This window comes from Budorcas taxicolor, chromosome 19 (genome assembly GCF_023091745.1).
Source record: "Budorcas taxicolor isolate Tak-1 chromosome 19, Takin1.1, whole genome shotgun sequence".
Taxonomy (NCBI): domain Eukaryota; kingdom Metazoa; phylum Chordata; class Mammalia; order Artiodactyla; family Bovidae; genus Budorcas; species Budorcas taxicolor.
The window spans coordinates 22,732,763-22,757,332 of record NC_068928.1 but is presented as its reverse complement, the minus strand read 5'-3'; the positions used below and the strand labels follow the sequence as shown (position 1 = coordinate 22,757,332).

Here is a 24,570-nt window from a genome sequence, read left to right as displayed (position 1 = left end):
AGCTCAGGAGGCAGGGGTGCGGGGAGCTCAACCTCCACCCGTGTTGTGCAACCTCAAGGCGGCCGCCCCCTCTCCTCGGCCAGGGTGTCCCCTCCTCCCTGTTCCTCCCTCTCTGGTAAACAAGTGTGGAGGCACACAGCTGCCCTAGGGAATGAACTACCTACCTTCCTGACAAAACAATCCACTGCTGCCCCTCTGTCTGAGCCCCAAACCAGGACACCCTCTGGGCCCCGTTGGAAGAAGCGATGTGGGACCGAGGCCCATGGTTCCCTGACACCTGCCCTCCTCCCAGCGCCACCCCACCCCAAACTCCCCAAGAGGAGACAAGAGAACGGCTCCCTTCCTCCCCTCTCCCAGACTGCCCTCCCCAGGCCCCCAGCCCCAATCCCACAAAGCTGTTTTTGGAAAGAGTCACACAAGTTGAGAGGTTGGTCCAAGCAGAGACTCGGGATGCTGGAGGCCACAGCCCCTCACTTGGGGCTGCTAGGCTGAGGGTAATCCTCCTCTGAGGGGGGCCCAAGTTTCAAGTCTGGGTCGAAAGGCTTGTCTCCGCGGGGGCGGCCTTTGTGGTCCTGGAAGGAGTCCCTGCTGGGGGAGTCCTGCTGCTCCTTGCGCTCCGGCTGCGCGCCAGGGTTGGGGTTCCTCACGCTGCCCACGAAGAGGGGCAGGCTGGTGCTATCCTCAAGGATGAAGAAGAGGAAGGGGCGGTTCACGACGAAGGACGACAGGGACATGCGGGACATGGCCGTGCTGGTTGCCGCGGCCGCCTCCACACCGGCCTCGCTGAGCTCTAGCGCCGACTGATGCTGCACGCTGGACACCACCAGCCTCTCATCGGAGATCCCACGCAGGTCCGGGGCCTGGAATAACTCCTGCAGGCCTGCCCCGGGGCAGCAGATGGCTGGTCAGAGCTGCCTTCTGCCCCACAGGCTGCCTGGACCTGCCTGGAAGGGTATCTGGCATCCTGGTCAGGGAACACCTTGAACTCACAGAGAGCTGGTTAACTCCTATTTAACCTTTGTGTATCAGCTTAAAGGCCCCTTCCTCCAGGAAGCCTTCTCTGATTGTCTGCCCCAAAGTCCAGATAGGTGCCTGGTGCATTTTCAGTGTTCTCCCAGGTGAACTGGAGAGAAGCCTTCAATCTTACCACTTATGCTGAATTCTAAGTACTTGATTCCTCACCTGCCCACCCCATAAGACTGAGCCCCTGGCACATGGTGGGCTTCCCGTGCCTCTTGCAGGGGAGCCAGGGAGGCTCACGTGCCACTCTGGCTCTCCACTCAGGATTCTTTACAGTGCTCAGTCTTGAGCAGAGAAGGCCCTCAATGGCTGGGCCACGCACCCCTCCCCAGGACAGAGGATCCAAAGGTTCTCACCTCCCTAAGCCCCAGAAAAGTCCAGGACTCTGACCTGCCAGCTGGAAACTTCCTCCTCACCCACCCCACCTAGCCTGAGTGGGGGGCTGTCCCATGCCCGGCCTCCTTACCCAGCTGGCTGAGGGTGGCCACCAGGTCCAGTTGGTATTTGAGATGCAGCTTAGGCAGCTGGACCTTGGTGGGCCTCTCCCGCAGCAAGGGCTGGTGCAAAATGTCCCAGGTCAGGTTGGCCAGCACCTGGGACACGTTCCACTCAAAGCGGGTGGGCATCAGGACCACAAAGCTCATGTTGTTCTTAAAGGGGAAATGAGCCACCTACAGACAGGGGAAGGAGACACCATGAGGGCCAGAAAGTGCCCAGGCCCAGGTGGGAGCTGGGCCAGCATCCCTTATGACAGCCCAGCCTTCACAGGTGTGTCAGGGGATGGGGACCTCCCTGAGCCTCCACTTCCTCATGGGCAGAGTGACACTACCTACCCACACTGCCAGCTGATGGAAAGAGATACACTGTTAAAAGCTTCTAGCAGAGTGTTTGCACACAGGTGGTGCTCACTCAATAAATGGTGGTTTTCTCTCTCTTCCCCTGCCACCAGCCAGCCCGTGACTTGGAATGAGGAACTCCCAGTGTCCACCTCTCGCTTCCTCCCTGTGTACAGTGGAACAGGTTTCCCTGGTGGAGGGGGGTACCCTCTCTACTCCTTTCTCCTCCAACAGTGACTTGCCTGGCTGCCTATTTATACTGTGATTTGGAGTAAGATTTCATGCGAATGGGGGTTTCTGCAGCTCAAGAAGGGGTAAAACCATTGGGGTCCACGGGCCCAAGTGGATGTGACTCCTCGGCCTCCAGGCAGAGCACCCAGGGGGCAGGACCCCTGAAGTGGGAGGGAGAATGCCAGCATCTGGCTGCCTGGGCTGGCCTGCAGAGGATGCAAGGAAGAGGAGGGCCAAGGAGGGCAAAGGATGGAGACTAAAGGTTGAAGGAAGGGACTTCCCTAGTGGTCCAGTGGTTAAAACTTCACGCTTCCAGTACAAAGGTTTGGTGCCTGGTTGAGGAACTGAGATTCCACATGCCAAGTAGCACAGACAAAAAATTAAAAAAATTAAAGGGTGAAGGAAGTGTGGGCAGGACACAGCCTGGTGGGGAGGTGAATCAGATGGTGCTCGTGTCAGGGTGAACTGGAGAGAGGCCAGGACACTGTTCCAGGGGGCCCGCCTTGCCCACAGCCCCTCTCAGTCACGGCCTTGTGAAATTAACCAACACCGCCATCTCAGTTGACTGGCCCAGGGACCAGTGCTCACTCAGGCCAAGGGGACCATGTTCAGGCTAGAAGCATGGGAGGCTACACCTGAGACACACAGCATAGCGCTCTCTCTAGTCAGAATGCTCCATCAGGAAGCTGACAAAGCCATCCCAATCAGACCCTCCTTTCTAAGGAGCATGTGTGAGAGCTCAAGTTGCATCTCAAAGACTTCGGGTTGCTGAGGCCCTGTGCTGCCCCACAACCCACAGGTCCTTGAAATGAATCCCCTTAGCCAAAGGGGCCTCAACAATGTCCCTTCTTCAGAGAAGGCTCTCTGACCACTCTAGCTAAAATACCTCCCCCGACTCTTTGAAATTATCCTGTTGATCTCTGTTTGCTCATGCACTGTGCATCTTCTCTGGATTTGGTTTTCCTTGTTCTCCACTGAACCGCAGTGCCTGGGACAGAGTCTGCACACAACTAATGCCCAATGAATGGATCACAAAGAGACTCGCGTCTCAGTCCCGCTGGGTGAGGGCCCAGCAAGACTTTTCAGAGCCACCTGCCCCAGTGACAAGACTGCAAGGAAGGTGGGGTGCACTGTTGAGCCCCTGTGGTGGCCCACAGCTGCACAGTTCCTTTCCCACCTCCCAGCACCCAGGCCCGGCCTGAGTAGTCAAGGGTAACCTGGATCTCAGGCTGCTCCAGCAGGAACCAGTGCAGCGGATACGTGAGGGCTTGCATCATGTCCACCGGCACCGTGAACTGCTCATCCAGGTGGAAATTGTCTCTCTGTGTGAGGTTCGGGTCAAACTTGTTCCTCCAGAAGCCTGCATCCAACAGAGGGCAGGGCCATTTAGACTGGGACAAAGGTAGGGTCTACACCACCAGCTTCTTCCCCGTCCCACCTAGAACCCATTAAAGGGACAAAAGGTGGAGGGTAAGGCACCAGGCAGTAGTGTGCCAGGTGATACCCAGGTGATCTGAGGTGTCTTCTCTGGAGCAATTGCAGAATCTGGGCTTTCATTCCCCCTACCCTGCTTTGCTCCCAGGAAATCCCCCATCACCCCAGGTTTTTTCAGACTTCATTTCCTCCTAGGGAGGACTTCCCTATAGTTCAGACGGTAACGAATCTGACTGCAATGGGAGACCCGGGTTCAGTTCCCAGATTGGGACGATCCTCTGAAGACAGTATTCTAGCCTGGAGAACCCCATGGACAGAGGAGCCTGGCGGGCTACAATCCATGCTGTCACAAAGAGTTGGACATGACTAACGCTGCTACTGTTACTGCTACTCCTAGGGCTGTGCTGTGCTTCGTCGCTCAGTCGTGACCGACTCTTTGCGACTTCATGGACTGTAGCCCACCAGGCTCCTCTGTCCTTGGGGTTCTCCAGGCAAGAATACTGGAGTGGGTTGCCGTGTGCTCCTCTTAGGGAACTCTCCATGAAAGCCCCATCCAGTTCCTGGGCCTCCTCCCAGCAACACTGCGACCTATCTCTTACCCTCCCTACCGCCTCCCAGCCTAGCCCTGGGGAGAAGGAGGGACCCTCAGAACAAAGCATGCCTACAGGGCAGGGGTAGGGGCTGCAGGTGGGGACCTGAGAAGGGGAGGAGCTCACCCTGGAAGTGGATGGCATTGAGGAGAAGCAACACTGTGTCATCTGGCAGATCTGAGAGGAAATCCTCTATCTTCCCCTCGGTGGCCTCCTTCACCCATTGGTTGATGTTTGCCAGGTCCTCCCCCTTCCTTCCTGTCAGGCTCATGGGCTTTGCACCAAAGAGCTGTTCTGATTGTTCCAGGAAGTCCTCTTTGATGGGAAATCCTACACAGAAGGGAGCACAGGCTGTTGCCAGGACTTGGGCTCCAGAGCCATCAGCGTTCCGACCAGCTGCCTGAGCCCACGCCCATTTCCCTCACCCTGTCCACCCCAGAGCACTACCTAGCTACCTAAGCAGTGTCTGCTACCACCCACACCTACCTTTCTGCAGGTACATTCTGGCAGCCAACCGGAAAGCCCCAGGCCCCAGGTCCTGGCAGAGGCGGCTGAGCAGGTGAGGGAGGCAGGGCCCTGAGTCTGCGTGCAGCACCTGTTTCAGCCTTTGCAGCGTTTGGTTCTGAGCACCTGAGTGGGGAGGACACAGCAGCAGTGGGCATTCCCACCCCCATGTCTTTTCCTAACCCTCTATTTTTTGTGGGGGGCGGGGGAGTGGGGAGCTGTGCCTTGTAGCATTGCAGGATCTTAGTTCCCAGACCAGGGATTGAACGCATGTTCCCTGCAATGGAAGCGCAGAGTCTTAAGTGCTGGACCACCAGGGAAGTCCTCCTGTGAATATATACAATGAGCATGCCCACAAGACCACACTATCTCCTCCAACCTCCTGAGGGTCAGGACACCCAAGTTTACTTCCATCTCTGCTGCTGCTAGTATGGGTGACATTTCATCGTCTTCCCTCTCTGGACTCTGTCCCACCATGAGACCCTCCAGTCCAAAAGAGATGTTGGAACTGCCAGACTCTTGCATAAAAATCACCAGAGGCCCATCTTGGGCCCAATCCCTGAGACTCTGATTCACGGAGACATGAGTCTGTGTTTTTAACAAACTTTCAAGAGACCCTGATGGAGAAAGTGCCCGCTAGTAAGCTCTGGGGAAGGAGGCAAGTTCCTACTGGCCTCCTAGCTCTCCTGGTCTGCACCTGATCTCCTGGTCTGCTGCCCCAGTACCTAGTGCCAGGTGAGACAGTGCCAGGGCCACACTCAGAGGTGACAGGATGAGGTTGGGCCTGGTTGAGCTTTGGGCCACCAGGGAGAAGAGGTCTGTGGTGAAGGTCATCATGGCCCGGGCCAGCCTGCGTGTCTGCTCCGGGGTTGGGGACGACTTGCAGTCTCCTGGGACCTTCTTCGGGGCAATCTGGCCACCTGGCTCCTGCAGGGACAGATGGGGGTGGGGGGAGCATTGGTGTCAAGGGGTCAGCTCTGTTGAAGATCTCCTTCAAAGCCCCTGTACTGGAGACAGCAGGGCCTTGTCCCTGTCCAGACGTGGGCGACGGGTTCTGGGGGCTAGGTTCCTCCCTCGCGTCCCTCCCATCCTCTCCCTTCAGGCCTCAGCCTCACTGCCACCCTCCCCTCCCCGTTTCCTTGCCCTTCGGATCTGCCTTCCTCCCGCGGGTCCCGCCCACTCTTCCCCAGCCCCACCTGGTTGTACCTGGTTGCCCAGCTTGAGGAGGGAAAGTGGGGGCAGCTTCTCCTGGGCCTGCCCGCTCATTAGCTGAAGAAGGGAGGAAGCAGATGGAGAGCAGCCCTTCCCACAGCCCCCCACCCAGCACCAGCCACAGGGGAGGCCCTTGGGGACCTTCCTCCCTGTCCTGCCTCTCATTCCCCAGTACCTGCAGACCCAAGGGCTCCATGGCGCTCACAGGAGAGAACTGCTGAGAGAGGCGGGGGGAGAGGAGAGGGAACCCCTGAAGCCAAGACTTCCCTCAACCCAGCCCCCCACCCCTTTCCCCAAGACCCTTGACCTCTCCCAGAGCTTCCGCCCTGCCCCACCCAGACCTCAGCCCAGGCTCACCGCTGAGCACGGGCTTGGCAGGCAGGAGAGGCTGAGCGCCAGGAGCCCCCAGAGCAGCGCCATGTTCCTGTGCAGGAGGGGAAGGCTCTGTTCCTACCTCACCCCTGCACCCGCCGAGGAATCCCACCCACAGGCTCATGGGCAGCTGGAGTCCTGAGCCACCAAGCAGAAGGGACAATGCCAGCCGCAGTACCCACGCCCACAGCGTGTCTCTCTGAGCTGTGAATTGCTCGAACTCTCTCCCGAATTGCTTTCTTCCCTCTTTGTGTTTTCTGGTTTTTCATACTGTATGCCCTGAAAGTGTTTTGGTTCATGGCAGAAAATATTACCCACACAGAAAAAGTCCCCATTTCTCAAGGCCGGGAATTGTGAGTCAGACCTGGGTTTGAATCCAGGCTTCGCCTCTTGGCAGAGGACCCAGGATGTGTCCCTTAAACTCTCTGGGCTCTGCTTTATCTTTTAAAATGGTGGCAAAAGTCCCTTCCTCCTCCCGCATGTATTGTGGAGACCAACCCAAGTCGGTCTTGGTGAGCCCTGACTGCACGGGCCAGCACGCAGCGATGGCTCTTGTCAGCCTCCCAAGGCCCCTCTTCTGGGAGGCCTGTCCTGAAGCCTGCTCTGTACTGGAATTCCCTCCCCAGAGCTCCGATCCAACCCCCCTTTCTGGCTGGCCTGGTCTTGTCCACAAGGGTGGGCTGGCCTGTGGTCTCAGCAGGGGTGGGGAGCTGGGCCAGACTGGCCTTATTGACCCAACGGCTGAGCCCAATGAATGACTGTGGCCAGAGCCACCTTTGGACTTACGGAAAACACAGGCCTCGGCCCCCGCTCTAGCCCCAGGCTGACTCCGGGAAGCCAGGATGACTGGTGGGGATGGGCAGGTGTTGGTCTGGCCCCGGAGCGGATCTCGAACACACCCCCACCCCGCCCCCATCTCAAGTGTCCTTCTCTCACCCCTAGCCCCCTCTGTGTCCCACACAAGGACCCTTGGCCAGGGCCCCAATCTCCAACCTGGGTTTTTAATCTTCCTGCCAAGAAAAAGACCTCTAGTTTTTCATTTCCCAGAGAGACTCCCCTTGAACGCCCCCACCTTGGCTCCTCATCATCTCAGGAGGCTGGGAAGTCACAAACCTCCTGAATAAATTCAGCCCAGACCCCCTCAGCAAGGTGGACACCTCCAGGCCGAGGCACCCCCCGCCCTTACCTCTGCAGGCTCCTCACTGCTGTACACAACCTCCCTCCAGCCCCGCTTGGTGCTCCCACGCTCTGCCCTGCTCCAGCAAGCCCAGCTGAGCCCTCCCCTCCCACCAGGACCTTTGCTCTCAGCCAACCACTGTTCCAGTTGCCTTCTCTTCTGGTAAATATTGACCTGCACATCCGGTTAAACATTGATACTGGAACCAAAAGCCCCTTTCCCACCAGGGCATCTCATACTGGGACAGGCACCTGGAACCCCGGGAGAGGTGGGTCCCACCTGAGCCTGGAGAAAGGAGATTCAGGAGACAAAGAGGCTGTCTTCGATCAGGGGATTAGATCCAAGAAAGACAGGGGACTTTCAGTGACCCCGTGAAGTGGGGGGTTATCCCCGCTTTAGTCTGGCTCAGAGCTGTGTGACCCGGCCAAGGACGCAGAGCTGGGCTGAGTCACATTCAGGTTCCCGCTGCCACGGTCCTCGCCTCTTCCTCAGAACTGCCTCCCCCTCCCAAGAAGAGGGAAGGGGAAGCTGCAAAAGGCAAGGGAGGAAACCTGGATCAGGATGCAGGATACTAATCCCTGTCCTCCCATGTCCTGGCTCCTGGTTGGCTGCCTCCAGCCTGAGTCCAGAAGGCAGGGGGAGGGGAGAGAAAAGATGCCTCTCCCAGCATCCCACTTCCTCGGAAGCAATGTTTCCTTCCCCTCGTCAGGATGAGGGTTCTGGGCTGCATGAACCAGAAGCCGTGGACCCTGTATCCACCTGAAGAACCATGGTCAGGATGCCTCCCCTCCTCCTCTCTGTCCAGGAAGCTACGGGGTCCCAACCTTTCCTCCCCCAACACCACCATCAAGAAAAGCCTCAGTCGGATCCATGGCTCTTCCACAGGATTTATTGATCATATTTACATCTATTGCAAATAGTGAGAAGGCAGCAGGGGTCCAGCCTCAGACCTCATCTCTGCTCCAGAATGCGAGGACCTGTGACACCTGGGTCTTCCTGTCCCCCCGGGGGAGGGAGACCTGAGATGCAGAGATGATTCTTCTCGCCCCTTCTTTCAGGGTCTTGGACCCCCTCCCCCAAGGCTTCTGGACCCAGAAGCTGCCTCATCAGCTCAAGGCACAAACACTGTGGTGAGGGGTGGGCAGGCAAGGCGTGGGGTCACTCCAGGCAGGCACCATCTGGCCCCTCCATCTGTCCTCCTTTGGTCCTGCCCTCTTTCTTCCCCTACTGGTCCCACACTGGCCAGGGCCTGGCTGGGTGGACACTTGAGAGCCCAGCCTAAGGCTCTTAACTCCTGGACCATGGTCAGCCCTTCAAGGCTGGAGTCCAAGCACCGTCAGTGTCCTGGAGTGGGGCAGCTTCCCTATCCTTGCAGGACATGGTCAGAGAGAGCCAGCTGGAAGGGGGCTGTGGCAGAGACAGCTGAGCAGGGGGTCTCCTTCCCCCTTCCCCAGAGCATCCTGTCCCCATGAGGATGCAGAGGGCGGAGCTGGGGAGAAGGGAGGGCAGCGATGCTTTCCCAAGCTCTCCCTCTTTTTAAATTTTTTTATTTCTTGGCCACACCATTCGGTATGTGGGATCTTAGTTCCCTGACCAGGCATTGAACCCACGCCCCTTGCAGTGGAAGCACAGTCTTAATCACTGGGCCACCAGGGAAGCCCCTGCCAGGCTCTCCCATCTGTTTCCTGCTGGCTCCGAGCAGCATCGCCCCAAGTCATGAATGAGATCCCCTCTGGGGGGCTCAGTGGTTCTGGGAGTTCAGGAGCCCAAACTCCTACACCACCCTAGCTAGCAGGCCACATGGGCACCCAGGGCGTGAGGCCTGAGGCTTGCCAGGAAGGAGCTACTGGGGAAACATAGATGAGCGACGGCTTCCTGGAGGATGTGTGCCCGTCTCCGCCTGACCAGATCTTGCCTCAGCCTATGCCAAGAGGCGGACCACCCCATTGTCGGAGCCCAGCAGGAGGTGGCGTTTGGTGGGCAGCAAGGCCAGGCTGGTGAGCGTGCCGCGGAAGTTCTCAGAGCTGAGCTTGGTGGTGGCCTGGGAAGGCGGCTCGAGCAGGGAGCAGACGCCGATCTTGTTGGCCACAGTGCCGGTCACCACCTCGCTGCCGTACAAGTCAAAGGTGTGGATGGGGTCAGAGGCGGACTTGTAGTGATGCGTGGGCTTCGGCTCCAGCTCCTTCCAGACGGTCAAGGAGTGGTCAGAGGAGGAGCTGACCAGGATGCTGCCCTCCACTGCCTGCCAGGGAGAGGGGAGAGCCTCAGTGGGGGCCAGAGTCTTCCTGTTCTCTCCTGCATCTCCTCCCAGGAAGACGTGTCGTCCTGAGTTAGGGACAGGCTGCCACCCTCCCACATTATATTAGCGTCAGCTCATATGAGTATTAAAGTATCATCGACCCAGTAATCATTGTAACTTGGGTGCTTACTACATCAGGTGTTGTATCAGGCACATTAAACATCTTAGCACAATTTACCTTCATAACAACTCTATGAGATAGGTGCTGTTGTTTCCATTTTACAGAGAAAAAAAACTAAGGCTCAGGGAAGTTAAGTCATCATACAAGGTCACAGAGCCAGTAAGTGGCAGAGCCAGGACTAACACGCAGGCTGACCCCAGAGACCTCCTGATGCTTTCTTGGAAAGTCAGAATTTAGAGGCACCCAGAACCCAGATCAAACCAGTCAATCCTAAAAGAAATCAACCCTGAATACTGATTGGAAGGACTGATGCTGAAGCTGAAGCTCCAATACTTTGGCCACCTGAAGTGAAGAGCCAACTTATTGGAAAAGACCGTGATGCTGGGAAAGACTGAGGGCAGGAGGAGAAGGGGGCAGCAGAGGATGAGATGGTTGGATGGCATCACCGACTCAATGGACATGAGTTTGAGCAAGCTCCAGGAGATAGTGAAGGACAGGGAAGCCTGGCACACTATAGTCCATGGGGTCACAAGTAGCTGGACACGACTGAGCGTCTGAACGATGACAGAACCCAGGGGGCCCTGGAGGGATCCAGGGGTGCCCTGCCCCCAGCAGTGGCAGTGCATGTCCCCTGGCTGCCACTTAGGTGGGGGAGGAACTCCCAGCTGCCCGGAAAATCCCTCCCACAAATAGCCCTGTTCCTCCCTGCCTGGACCTCCCTGAGGCCTGTGCTTGAAAAAATGGGGCAGGGTGGAGGTGGAAGCAGGATTCCCAGGCCTGACCCGCCCCTTCCCCTGCCACGGCAGCCCAGCAAGGGGCATGGACTCTGCTCAGTGGTCTGGGGGCAGTAAACAGCCTCCCAGCTGAGCTTTATTTAACCTGACTGGGTCATGGACAGGGCCTGACCCCTGATCCCCCAAGTAAGACAAATATGGACAAGGGTTACTCATTAGAACATCTCCAGGAAGCTCAGGGTCAGCTCAGCGCCCTGGTTCCCGCCCCTGGGGCCCACCTCCTACCCAAGTCCCTGAGGTGCAGTCTGGCTCCTGACCCGCCCTGCCTGTCAATCCTCTGGCAGGTATGAAGGACATCAGCAGGGGGGCCCGTCATGGGTGGGCCCTAAGCAGAGGTGAGGGCTGGAGCAGTCAGGCAGGAGGGGAGGGGACCTGGCCTGTCACCTTGATCTGCAGGATGTCCCCTTCGTGGGCAGGCCAGCCACGCAGAACCAGGCCCGTACGGGTGTCCAGCAGCACCATGAAGCCCGAGGAGAAGCCGGCCACAACGCTCCGGCCACTGGGGCTGACAGCCAGGGAGCGGACGAGCCCAGGGTTCAGCCCGCTGCTCAGGCGGAACTCATGCTGCCGGCAGAGGAGGACAAGCTGGGGCTCCACCACCCAGTCCAACCCATGTTCCCCCGCCAGGTGCAGCTCAACCTCCAACCCCCAGAGCCTCATTACCCATCAAGGGGAGGCCCCCAGGATCCCAGGCCAGAGTCTCATCCCCACCCCTGAGGGTTTGCCGCTGCAGGTGATCTGTCTCCAATGAGAAACTCCACCCTGGGCTCCTCTCTTCTGGGGTCAGGGGTGGGCGGAGGGGTTTCTCTTCTCCCTGCCAGGCACCCAGGCCAGGGCTGGAAAAAGGGATGCCCCTGACCTGCAGGCCTGGCTTCCTGCAGTCCACAAAGCGCAGGGTCGAGTCAGAGCTGGCCATGGTGATGCTGGTGTGGGGGGCGGGCATGACGGCCACAGCGGTCAGGGGCACCCGGCTGTCTGATGGCTCCACCGTGCGAAGAGTCTTCCCTGTGAAGGAAAGACATGGTGGGTCTGGGGTTCCAGTCACTGATGGAAGAGTCCCAACTCCTCCTATCCCTCCTGCTGCTGCCGCTAAGTCACTTCAGTCGTGTCCGACTCTGTGCGACCCCACAGACGGCAGCCCACCAGGCTCGGCTGTCCATAGGATTCTCTAGGCAAGAACACTGGAGTGGGTTGCCATTTCCTTCTCCCCTATCCCCATACTTGCCTCCCACATACCAGATCTCAGTGAATACTAAGGATGTTTTTTGACCCTCCCACCTCTCTATTAACATCTCCATGGCCATGCCAGGCTTCTCTCCTCACATAGCAAACTGTGGCCGAAAGCTACACCTTCCACTGTCTGCTTTGATACTACTCCATCCCCCCAATCCCTGCTTTTTAACCTTATTTCTCTCTACAATGACAACACAAAATAAGCAAGCAACTGTTTACCAACCAGGATACTACACGCTACATGTTAAGCCAAACCTCTATGCATTATCTACTTAAGCATTTGTTCTGATTCCCATTTTGCAGATGGGAAAACTGATGTTTCCAGGGACTTCCCTGGTGGTCCAGTAGCTGGGGACTCTGCGCTGCTAATGCAGGGGGCATGGATTCAATCTCTGGCTGGGAAACTAGGATGCCACATGCCAGCAGCATGGCCTAAAGATTAAAACACACACACACATACACCAATGCTTCCAGCCGCAGAGGGACTTGCTCAAGGTCACTCAGCAAGGAAGCTGCCAGGCCCTCAAACTCAGGTCTGATGGATTCCAAGTCCTAAATGCTCCATTCTGTGGACTCACTGCATCACCCCCAACCACACACTGTTACACCCCAACCCGCCACCCTTAGTGGAGGACAGGACAGCAGCTACAGAACAGGCCTCACCTGGGCCCGCTCACCTGTGAAGGGGTCCCAGACGTGCACAGACCCATCACAGCTCACTACACACTGCGGGGCCTCGAGCTGGCCCACGAAGAAGACGCTCTTGCGGTGTTGGGCGTAGACAAGGCGTGGTGCCGTCTCACTGGTGCCGTCCCCGGAGTTGTAGAGCGGCCAGAGGCGCACGGTGCGGTCCTTGCTGCCGCTCAGGAAGAAGTCCTCGCCGCTCAGGGGCACCACGCACTTGACAGCCCCCGAGTGGCCTGGGAAGCTCTGCAGGCGGATCTGGTGGAAGTGGAAGTGGGCGTCCTGCTGGCTCACGCCGATCTCGTACTGCCAGTAGGCCAGCCAGTTCCCGCTCAGCCCATGCGCACTCCGCGGCAGCTCCTGCTTCAGCGCATTGTCCTCACTCTGGCTGCTGGGCCCCCCGCCGCCCACCCCAGAGATGGGGCCCAGTGGGCCAGGGCTGTCAGGCCGGGAGTCATTGGGGATCTGGATGCGGTTCCCGACCAGGACACTCCCAAAGGTCCCCGAGTGGCCGTCATCCTGGGGGCAGCCTCCACCCTGGGGGTCCCACTCTGGGCTGGTACTGGGTGCAGTGGGCTCCACACTGGCAGGGCTGCGGCTGCTCGGGCTGATGCTCTCCAGGTACAGCCCCGCCAGCTCCCCCACCAGCTCATGGTTGGGGACAATTTTCCGGATGATGTCACCTGGATGGGAGCGGGAGAGGTCCTAAGATGAAGGGAGATGGCCAGCAACTGCTGCCACCCACCCAAGGGGCTTGGGAACCACAGTAGACAGGGAAGATTCTGGCTGTGCAACTCTCAGCAAGTAACTCTGTGTCTCTGAGTCGGCTTCCTCCCCCCAGGAAAACCTGGATTCACGCCTTCAGTATGGACACGTGAGCATCTTTCCTATGTGCTGGGTGCCACGCCGGGCATCAGAAACAGAACGGGGACCAAGACAGGTGATGCTCTGCCTCCCACGGCTCAGATGTCAGCGCAGGGATGTCAGCACATCTGACCCGGGCTGTTCGTACTGTTCAGGGAGATGACACACGTAGATGCTCGGCACAGGGCCAGGCCTGCACAGTAAGCTACGTGAATGGTGGGCCGCTCATTCCTCTTGGGCGGCTCCTAAGACATCAGTCCGGCAGCCTGACTCCCCTCCCTGCCCCAGGGACAGGCTAGGCCACTCCTGCGGCCCCCCATCCCCACCTGGCCAAAATTCAGTCTCTGTTTATATGTCACTGGGACTCAGAGGTCTAAGGCCAAACCCCTTTGCTCTGACCCAGAAAACTGCGCCTAACAACCACTACTGACTCCAGGGATGGGAGGTGGGGCCCTCCCAGGGGAAGAATGGTAGCTGCAGAGGCTGGGAGGGGACATGACGCGGCAGTACCCAACAGGCAGGAGAAGGGCACGTAGATTGTGTACGCCATCTCCAAGGTGAACACCTTCTGCAGCTCGTCCAGCAGGGCGGGGTCCGCCGGCCGCAGCTGCCCATCAGAGAAGGCCACCTCTGGCAGCTGGCCCTCACTGTGGCCCATGGACTCCAGCTTCAGAGCCTGTGGGCAGGAAGCCCCAGGGAGTTAGCAGAGGCCACGGAAATCAGCCAGCCTGCAGCTGCCAGGTACATCTGCCCACCTGGTGCCGAAGTTCATGCAGCTGAGAGAAGACATGAAAGAAGGTGGCCACGGGCTCACTCAGGTGCTGCTGGACCATCTCCTGTCCGATACGCAGGCAGATGAGGGCGATGAGGCTGATGGTCTTCATACACAGGACAGTCCGGGCCTGGGCTCCACTTGGGAACCTGCAAATAGAGCTCATAAGCTTCAGTGATCCCCAGTCTAGAGGGCTTGTCCAGAGTCTATTACAAGCTGCAAACGAAAGGTGCCGTACAACCACCTCATCCAAAGCAGATGAAGAAACGGAGGCACAGAAAAATGTGGCTTGCTCAGGGTCACCCAGCCAGGATGAGAACCAGGATGTCTGACACCCCACCCCCACTCTGGGGGAGCCCCCTCTGCTGGGCTGCTCCCTGGTAGGGGGTACGGGTAGAGACTTACCCCGTGACGAGAGACGTGAGGAAGCTGAGCACGGGCAGCAAGACCTCGTGGCTGATACGGGGAAGGATGTCCATGAGGGTGGTGTCTGAGAGGTACACGATGATCTTCTGGGTCAGCGTCACGGCAGCCAGCAGTCCCGCCTCCTTGCGGCTGTTCAGTCGACTAGGGCCCGAGGTGCTACCCGGGGCCACCTACGGCCACAGAGCGGATGAGGGCCAGGTGGCCCCACAGACCCCCTGGAACCCCGAGGTCCTGGGCCAGCCCTCAGGCTCCTCAGGACCCCCAGATCCCGACTGACCAGATAGCTGATGTAGGGCAGGTACTGGTAGGTGAGGACGGGCTCCCCATAGAGGTGGGCGATGTGCAGCAGGCAGCTGAGCACGGGCGCCGACACTATGTCGCCCAGGATCGGTCTCTTCTGATAGATGTTGCCCATGCTCAGCGGGGGGCTCTCGCCACTGCCCCCGGTGAACTGCTGCCGGGTGGGCCCTGCCAAGGAAGGGCCAGCAGTCCTGAGTAGCCCGCGGAGAGCGAGAGGGAGGAGCCCTTCGGGGACTGCAGTGGCCGCTCCTGCTCACTCCAGCCTGGCATCTCCCTGAGCCCGACCCAAGCAAGGAAGGCGCTCGCAGAAGACTGGGACCCAGGAGGAGGTCTGAGATGAGAACGGGGAGGATCCGCTACAGGGGCCAGAGGGACAGAGCTGAAAGAAGCCCCATGCCCAATCTTACCAACGTAACACGACGTCAGCAGGCGGAGCAGGTTCCGGGCCACGTGGCGAGAGGCCACAGTGGGGCCGAGCTTGGCGGACAGCCAGCGGACCATCTTGCAGGCCGTATCTGCAGGGCGGGAGTAGTCCCTGAGTGCATCAGATAACGGGGGCTCATGACTCCCCCACCCCACCCCACGGGCCCCACCTAGTGACACTGGTCCCAACTCCACCCAGGAGCCCAGCCTGAGCGTGGTGGCCCCAAGGCCCCACCCTCCCTTTAGCAGAGCAGCCTGTGGGAGTCTGGCTTTGGGGCAGCTCCAGGCACCTCTGTGAAGTGAAAGTCACTCAATCATGTCTGACTCTTTGGGACCCCATGGACCATACAGTCCATGGAATTCTCCAAGCCAAAATACTGGAATGGGTAGCCTTTTCGTTCTCCAGGGGATCTTCGCAACCCAGGGGCCGAACCCAGGTCTCCCGCATTGCAGGCAGATTCTTTACCAGCTGAGCCACAAGAGAAGCCCTACTTGGGCACAAACTGCAGGAAGGTTACTCTTGTGGTGACTCTCCCCCAGTTTCTAACTGAGGAGGTGCCCTCCACCCTCTCTGTTCCTCTTCCCTCTCTCAGTCTAACCGCACTGGCCTTTCAGATTCCTGAATGGAACCATGACAGCCTCAGAGCCTTGCACCCGCTGTTCCCTCTGCCTGGAATGCTCTTCCCTCCACAGACCCTGCCATGTTCGCCCAGCTTCCTCCTCCTCACTGAACTTCCACCAGCACTGCTTTCAAGGAAGTCTTCTCTGACCCCTGAAAACAAGATCTAAATCCCACTGTATGCTCCCTCGTAGTACCCAGCCATGTTCCTTGCAGCACTAACAGAACTCCTGCCTACAGCGTGGCATGTCCTCTGCTAAACATGAGCTCCAGGAGGGCAGGCCTGCGTCTCTGCTGTGTGTCGATCGGCTCCATCCACCGCTCGGTGCAGAGCTCGGCAGATGACGACCATCAGACCAACACCTCCAGGCTCGAGAACTCACCAAGAAGGATCTTCTGTTCTTTACCCTCCGACTGCTCGGTCAGCGGCTCCTCTTCTTCCTCCCCGTTGGCCCCGTCATCGCCAGCCACAACCGTATCCATGGACAGCACAGTGTCAGAGAGTGTGAGCTCGGACGTCTCAGGGACCTCTTCTTGTTCGCCCTCCCCCTCCCCCACCTCCAACACCACACAGCCTTCCTCCTCCTCCTCGTCCTCCTCGGATCCCTCGCTTTGCTTCAAGTCCTGGCTGCTGTCGCCTGACCTGAGGCTGCTCTTGTCCACCGGGATGCCCCCCTCGTCGGCCGCCCGCTCCTCACCCAGGGAAGCCTCGCTGGTGCTGCTCTTGTCGCTCAGCCGGCCCAGGCTCACGGCCTCAGCCTCCTGGGGCTGAGGGGACTCGGCCACATAGAGCCCGGCCTGGAAGTCCTCCGTCTCAGGGAGGTCAGCCTGGTCGTGGAAGCTGACGCCAGACATGTAGTCCGGGAGCCCCAGGCCCGAGGATGCGGCAGGCTCCCCGTCCATGTGGATCTCCTCCTCAAAGGCACAGGACCCGGGCCCGGCCCCCGGGAGCCCACTTTCCTCATCCTCGGCGGCCCCCGCCAGGCCCTTGTTTTCCTCCTGGGAGGCCTCCACGCCAGCCAACACCTGCAGGACGTGGGGCAGGAGGTGGACAAGAAAGGCCTGCAGGCCCAGCCGCACCATCAGCTGGGCCACAAAGCAGTCAGTGTACAGGTAGAAGCGGCCGTGGAGCTGGCAGGGGCTCTCGTAGGCCCCAATGAGAGGCTTCAGAAGGTACTTATTGGCATTCTTGGGGCCCAGGGCCTTGGCTACAGGTTCAAATAGGTACCAGGCTGCATACACGGCCGTGTGCTCCTCAGACATGAGTGACAGCACGAAAGGCAGCAAGATCTCCAAGCCCTCGGGGGTGATGTCACTCAAAACGGCACCCAGCTGCTGCCACAGGGCAAAGACCAGCTCCCGCCCCTGGGCCTCATCCTCCACGCGCCTCATCTGGTACAGGAGGATGAATTTGTGCAGCGCGGGGAAGTAGGAAGGGAAGGGGACTACAGAGCTGAAGGGGCTGAGGAGCTGGGCAGGGCAGGGTGGGGGCAATCCCTGGGAGACGGGCCTGTATGTAAACAGTGGATCCAGCTTGCCCCTCCCTGCAACCACGGGGCCTTGAGGGCCACTCAGCTGCAGGAGTGTGTCCAGCACGGGCTGCAGAGACACCGGGACCTCCTTGGGATGGCGTGCACAGAGCCCCTGCACAGCCTTGAAGCGTACCCACAAAGGTGCGTCAGGCTGCAGTGTCCGGACCCTGGTGGCGAACACCATCTCAGCCAACAGGACCCCCAGCGCCTGCATGTCCCGATGAAAGAGGTCCCGCAGCTGCACGAGGGGCTGAACCAAGGGTTGCTCAGGCACCTCCAAGCGGCCCCCTAGGCCTTTGGTCAAGAAGTTGCCTAGTTTCTCCAGCTCCTCCAGAGCCTGCAGAGGACTGAAGCCCTCCGGAAGAAGAATCTTGCCCTCCTCACCTTCCCCGGGGTCTGCCCCAGCAGCTCTGTTCCGACGGCCCGGTCGAGAGGCTGAGGCCCCCGAGAAAGGCAAGAGGCCTGGCGGGACTTGACTGGAGGAGGAAGTGGAGGAGGGAGACGGTCCCAGCTGGTCACCTGTCTTCCCAGAGAGAGAAATGGAATCCAGAGCTTCTGTGGCCTGCTCCAAGTCATCTTCCCCTACCCCGGGCCTGTCCCTGGCCCAGCCAGCCTCACAGGGAGTGGCCTCCAAAACCGTCCTGCCCATCCCATTCGTAAGCTGTGCGGGGAAGTCCTCCCGGCCTGTGCTCTCCTGGATGGTCTGGAACCACAGACTGGGGACGAGGGGAGGTTCAGGGGCGAGGGCAGGGGCCCCCGCCAGGCGCTGGGGATGTGGCTGATCAAAGAGCTGCACCACACCATAGCTGGTCAGGTGTGTGTGGGCGTCCACCAGGTGCAGACACACGTTCTTCTCCTTCACAGCCTCCTTGCCCTGTAGTTTGTAGCCAAAGGTGAGGTCAATCCAGTGGTGTAGGTCCTGGGACACCTCTCGGCTCTCCAGCAGTGCCTGGTGGGCAGCCACGAACTCCTGGTTAGAGCGGCACCAGGCCGGCACATCTAGGTCAGGCATGTCGGGGTGGATGGAGCAGAAGATGGAGGGGTCGGTGTAGAACTCCGGAATGCACTCATCTGGAGTCCAGCTCTGCATCCGCTCCATGCTGGCCGGGTACTCGTGGGGCTCCCACTGCGCCCGCACGTGTCCGCAGAGCACCGACCGGGGTGTGCGCCGGGCCTTGTACACGTAGTAGGTGATGTCAGAAAGCACGTCGGAGATGTGGTGAGGGACGTGAGGTGGCTCCCCGCCGCCTGCACCTCCTGCCACAAACGCCTGCCGGGTCATCTCATATGTGAAGTCCAGCTGCTTATCCCCCTTGTTGAGGCGGAACTTGGACTTGCGCAGGTCTCGGAAGCGCCCACGAGGCACGGTGAAGTCGACCACCCAGGGCAGCACCGGATGGTAGTTGGGGTCCCCCTGCCGCCGACCCGCCAACCGATTCAGTTGCATGAGGTAGTGGAAGTTGCTGATGCGGCCGTGGACCCAGTCTAGCACAAGGCCCCTGAGCTCCTCCTGGCATGTGGGACACCCAGGTCCCTCTCTTCCCTCCTTGCCAGGCTCGACACCTGCCCTGTTTCTTGCTTCCTGGGTCTCCTCATCCCCTGCCTCCTCGGGCCTCTCATAAGCACTCAGGTCCAGGCGGAGCTCGCTGCAAAGTTTCTCATCCACGGCAATGTGGTGCAAAGACAGGGCCCCGCAGGCCAGTCCCTGCTGGTGACAGGCATCCATGGCCCTCAGCACACGGAAGAGAATGAAGAGCACCTTGGCTTGGCTGTTGGTCAGCTTGGCGGGGCTGAAGGTGACCACATCGTGCAGGGAGAACTGCACATACGGGTGCACCACGTAGAGCATCTCTGGGGACTCCAACAGAGCCTCGGCTCTCAGAAGACTGGGAGAGGCAGGGCAGCCCCGAGGGGCACAGGGGCCTTCTCTGGCATATGAGGGGCACTGCGCAGCTTCGCCCAGTGGCAGGAAAGGGCAACCATAGACCCTCTGCAGAGCCTGTCGCACTGAATCCAGGGCAGGGACAGCTGCGGGGGCAGGGCTATGACTGTAGGGCTGCCCGTAAGTGTGATACGCGTGGCGCCACAGGTTGCGATAATTCTGGGCAGCCACATCCTGCATGAAGCGAGTGAGGGTCTCCGGGGTGCCGGATCCCTCCTCAAACGCCAGGCCGCCCAGCGGGTAGGAGAGCCTTCGTTTCCGCAGCCCGTGCACCTCGACTCTAGTCCAGCCTGCAGGCAGCCTCTGCACGGAGCGTTGCAAGAGAGTCCTGACTTCCGCTTCGCTCAGGCCTTCGGCGCGCGGACAGGGTCCCGGGGGCAGCCTGCGCTCGCGGAGGCTGGCCAGCCAGCGCGCGGGCACTAGAGCCACCACGTGTGCGCCCCCCGGGGCCGGAGCCAGCTGCCGGGCATCGATGCTCAGGTCCCTCTCCACGCTCCGGAGCAGCTCCTCCATGTCGGGGCTCGGGGGCGGTGACCAGCCCTCCGCCTTGGCCGTAAGCGCGACTTCCCGCCCCCTGCTCCCCAGGGCCATCCCCTCTTGGCCGCCTGGGGGCAGCGCGGGGCTGAGCCCTGCCACAGCCCCCCTCGCCTCGGCTTCCCGGATGCCAGGTGGGTAGGGGTAAGCGAGGGACGGGGGCTGGGGCGGAGGAGGCGGGGATGGGCCGGGGATAGAGGGGGGCCGTGGGGGCGCTCTTACCCCTCCGCAGGGTCCTGCGCTCCAGGCGCGGCCGGGCGGGGGCCGAGGGGCGCCAGCGCCAGGCTCCACCGCCAGGCTCCACCGTGACGGGTCAGCTGACGCTGCTCACGTGATCGCCCGGTACGGAAACAACCGCACGTGGCTCGACTGAACCCGGGAACCCCGCCTCCTCTAGGCCGCGCCACCGCCCGCCGGCCTCTCCTTACCCGCACCCTGCTAGGCCTGGTGGCAGCTTCGCTTCCTCCCGGGCTGAATCGGGCAGGGGTGGGGGCTATGAGCGGCCCACGAGACTTCCCTTTCCCTCCTTACTTCCTCCTTCAAGCGCTGGGACGCGGACCTATGGAGCGTTTCCCTTAGAGAGGGCAGCCTCAGGTGATCACCCCCGCCGCCGCCACAACCACCTCGCTCTGGTTTTACCGATAAGAAACCTGAAGCAGAGCTGGGACTTTTCACATTAAGTCCCTTAATGTGAACCGCCTCCAAGCTGCCTTCCAAAAGAAAGAGCTTTTAATTTTCCAAAGTTTCAGCAGTAACATTCCATTTGGCCCTGGCAACTCTCAGTGATTTAGGAAGGGCGGTTATTATTGTTCATATTTTACAGGTAAAAAACCAAGAACCTCCGAAGAGGCTTGTCCAAGTGGCAGCATGGAAACTCACCAAACTGGGGCACAGATCTGCTCTGGAGTCCTCCCCACTGACAGCTCTTTTAAGGCTTTTTTTTTTTTTTTAATAATAAAAATTCTGGGCAATCTTGGGCAGAGAAGTTGAAGGCGGAAAAGCCAGGATGGAAATGTTCCCCCAAGACTTCCTGTTGAAGATCTGTCTCTGCAGTATGACAGAGCCTGCCTGCTGTTGTCAGAGCCTTGCAGATGCCATGGTGGCTGGGGGGAAGGTGCAACACGGCAGGGAGCAGAAACCAGCGAGCTGGCGCCAGAACTACGGGACTCCTTCAAGACGTCTGGGTTCTGACTCATTTGTGGGATTGACAGGCCATTGTCTTCAGCGAGACACCAGTATCTATTTTTCCAGTCCCACTCCTAGAAGGAGAGTTTGCCTCATGTAGGAGTCTGGTGTGGAGGTGTGGGAGCTCCATAAAGACACTTAAGAAAAAAAATTAAGTCCTAATTAGAGAGGAACAGGAATGGCTCAGCCATAATTTGATTTCATCTGTATCCTTCTTGAAAAAGGCAGCTAGAACTGCTGATGTGCTTGGTCACATGACCTTGAGCGATAATAACTTAACAGCCACCACTTACAGAGCACTGATCAGGAGCCAGACATCTTGCTAAGCAGTTTGCATACTTTAAATTCTCACCACAACCCTTTTTAAGAGGATAGTTTTAGATCCGTTTTAGGATGAGGAAGCTGACTAAGTAATTTGCTTAGGTCCCATAGCTAGGAAGTGGTAGAACCAGGATTCAAATCTAGGCCTGGCTCATTCTAAAACCAATGTTCTTTGTACTCCTTGGCCAAGTACTATTTTGTTTTTTATTAAAAAAAAAAAAAAAATGGCCATGCCCTGTGGCATGTGGGATCTCAGTTCCCCAACCAGGGATGGAACCTGTGCTCCCTGCAGTAGGAGAGAGTTAACCACTAGATCTCCAGAGAAATCCTTTGTTTTGTTTTTTAAATTTTATTGGAATATAGTTGACTTGCAGTGTTGTGTTAGTTTCAAGTGTACAGCAAAATGATTCAGTTATATATATACATATATTTATTCTTTTTCAGATACTTTTCATATAAGTTATTACAGAATACTGAGTAGAGTTCCATGTGCTGTATGGTAGGTCTCTGTTTGTTATCTGTTTTTTATATAGTAGTGTGTGTGTTTTAACCCCAAGCTCCTAATTTGTCCCTCCCCCACTGTTTTCCCTTTGGTAACCATCGGGCCGTATTGTTTTTTTTTCACCTGGGAAATTATGTGTTCTTAACAATCTTGTATCCCTAACATTGGTCTAAGTACCTAAGACCAGAGGAGGGTCTGGAGGTAGTGCCTGCTTCTTGTGTGCTGCGTGCTAAGTTGCTTCAGTTGTGTCCAGCTCTTGGTTACCCTGTGGACTGTAGCCCTCCAGGCTCCTCTGTCCACGAGATTCTGCAGGCAAGAATACTGGAGTGAGTAGCCACTCCCTTTTCCAGGGGATCTTCCTAACCCAGGGATCAAACCCACGTCTCTTATGACTCCTGCATTGGCAGGCGGGTTCTTTACCACTAATGCACCTGAGCCTGCTTCTTAGTACCAACAAAATTTTGCAGTCTTCTTTGCTCTGGTTTCAGTTTATCTAGACGAAGGAGGCATTCCTTTTTCTTTCTGCAAGTTTGTGTGTGCCCTGCCCTCTAGTGGTTTTAGCTTGTAATGCACCAATGACCTTGAGTGTAACTAACCTTATCTCTTAAGAGTTCTTTCCGTCCCTTATATTGAGATGTCTTTGCAATACTGGGCACTGGTGTTCTAAATTCTGGGGTAATGACACCTTCCCCAATTCAAACCCTAAGACTGTGGCTTTTCAAACGTTATGATGTACTTCTGATTGAGACCTCTGGAATCTGAATTTTTAACAAGCACTAAGTATTTCTGATGCAGGCAACCTGCAGGCCACAGTTTGAAGTACAGTGTCCTGTAATAACTCTGTTTCCAAATGCTGCCTGAATCTCAGCCCAAGCACCCTTGGGCTTCGGGGGATCTGGCACCAAGTCAGCGACCCTCCTTCACCAGACCCCATATTGAGTTTCTCGGAGGTCATGGCTTGGATGGTCAGGGAGGAAGCCTGCAGAGGTCCCAACAGTCAGCCCGTGCTGATGGAGCTTAGCTCTTGCCAATGTGGCAAGGAGAAAAGTGAAGGAAGCTAATCTTTAGTGCACCGAGTCAGGTATTGTGCTAGGTGTTTTCAAACACATTCTTTTCTAAAACCCTACAATAAGCCATGACTTTATTATTCATTCAGTTTTGTAGATGAGGAAATTGAGGCTCAGAGATGTAAAGTATCTTCATCAAGCTTACAGGTGGTAAGAGTTGGAATTTGAATCCAAGTTTGTCTAACTCAGTGGTTCTAAATGGAGGGCGATTTTGGCCCCCAGGGGACATCTGGTCATGTCTGGAGATGATTTTGAGTGTCATAAGTTGGAGGGTGGCGGGGGTGTGTGTGCTAAAGGCACCCAGTGAGCTGAGGATGCCAGTAAACAAGCTACTGTGTACAGGACAGTTCCCATAAGAAATTATCCAGCCCAAAATGTCAATAGTGCTGTGATCAAAAACCCTGGACTCAAAGCCTGTTGCTTTTGCCCTACACGGTGGCAGGATGGGGATATGGTAAGTTAGAACAAAACAGGAAAGGGCCTATTCCAAGGGTCTTGGGTGAGAAGAAGGGAACAGGACTTCTGTGCTAAGCATAATGGTAAATGGGGGCAGCTGGTGAGATTTCTCTTTCTTCCAAGCTTGGCCAAGACCCTGCTCAATTTCTCCCAACCTTGCCAAGTCAGTCCTGGGACGTCACACTAAGCTTGTCCTGGAGTGACCCCGACTCCCAGCTCAGGGCTGGGCAAAATATTTACCTGGGTCTTCCAGCACAGGACTTCCTAGCCAAAGCCCCTGGTTCTTGGGGCCTTCATGCTCCACCTGTGGCCCCTGGAAAGTTCCACATTAGCACCTTTGGCGGGGCGGGGGGATGGGGAGGTGAAAATATAAAAAATGGAGCAGTGTAAAAAATGTATATGGAGTAATGGGCAAAGCCAGGAGGATCTCCTTAGCAGGACCCTGTCTGGGGAGGAACCTGAGAGGGAGTAGTGGGGAGCTGGCCTGGGAAGCAGGCTCCTTTCCACAGCCATTTCTCTCCTTCAGGTTTGGTCTGTAGATTCACGGGACCTTCCCCAGTACCCATTCCTAGAGCACCCACACACCCAGGCAGCCACCATTCTGGGCTTCCCCAATACTGGCCTCCCAACTAGACCAGGGGAGGGCGAGTCTGAGCTGACTGTGCCGACAGGAAATACCTCTCGTTCCAAGCTCAGAGCCTCTGAAGACCTAACCAGCAGACAGGGGGCGGGAGAGGAGGGAGAGAAGAGGGAGGAAGAAGGGGAGCGTGGGGGAGGGAGGAGAAGGGGGAGGGCGGGGGAGGGAGGCAGTCTTGGAGTGAGAGAGGAGAGGAAGGAACCACGAGCGGGCCCCCCATATTTGGGGTTTCATCTTCCTTTCCTCATCACCCATGGTGGGGGCGGCGAGGGCGGAGAAGAAGGGGATAGAGGAGGGCAGAACTGGAGGAGGATGTGGTAACAGCTGATTCGTCCCCTGAGGTCACACTTTCCAACAATCAGCTGTTACCGGGGTGGAAGGCAGGAAGTTTCCTTAAAGGCACAATGTTCGGTACACAGGTTCGCCGTTCTGGAGCTCGTAGGAGCCATAGCTTTCCCTTGATGGAGCCCGTCTTTCACGCAG

General features: G+C 57.9%; 2 protein-coding genes across 2 annotated transcripts; both read right to left on the bottom strand.

Moving 5' to 3' along the window:
- Positions 1-470: 470 nt before the first annotated feature.
- SERPINF2 (serpin family F member 2) lies at positions 471-6,247 on the bottom strand. The gene is made up of 9 exons (XM_052658740.1): positions 6,185-6,247; positions 6,003-6,044; positions 5,822-5,884; positions 5,341-5,542; positions 4,598-4,741; positions 4,238-4,441; positions 3,305-3,447; positions 1,487-1,691; positions 471-880 (listed from the first exon to the last, which is right to left on the bottom strand). The coding sequence occupies exons 1-9, from the start codon at positions 6,245-6,247 to the stop codon at positions 471-473; spliced, it is 1,476 nt and encodes a 491-aa protein (XP_052514700.1).
- A 2,006-nt stretch (positions 6,248-8,253) lies between these two features.
- WDR81 (WD repeat domain 81) lies at positions 8,254-20,223 on the bottom strand. The gene is made up of 10 exons (XM_052657643.1): positions 16,295-20,223; positions 15,277-15,384; positions 14,847-15,037; positions 14,549-14,739; positions 14,127-14,292; positions 13,882-14,047; positions 12,501-13,190; positions 11,450-11,595; positions 10,975-11,154; positions 8,254-9,618 (listed from the first exon to the last, which is right to left on the bottom strand). The coding sequence occupies exons 1-10, from the start codon at positions 19,974-19,976 to the stop codon at positions 9,298-9,300; spliced, it is 5,841 nt and encodes a 1,946-aa protein (XP_052513603.1). The 5' UTR covers positions 19,977-20,223; the 3' UTR covers positions 8,254-9,297.
- Positions 20,224-24,570: the final 4,347 nt, after the last annotated feature.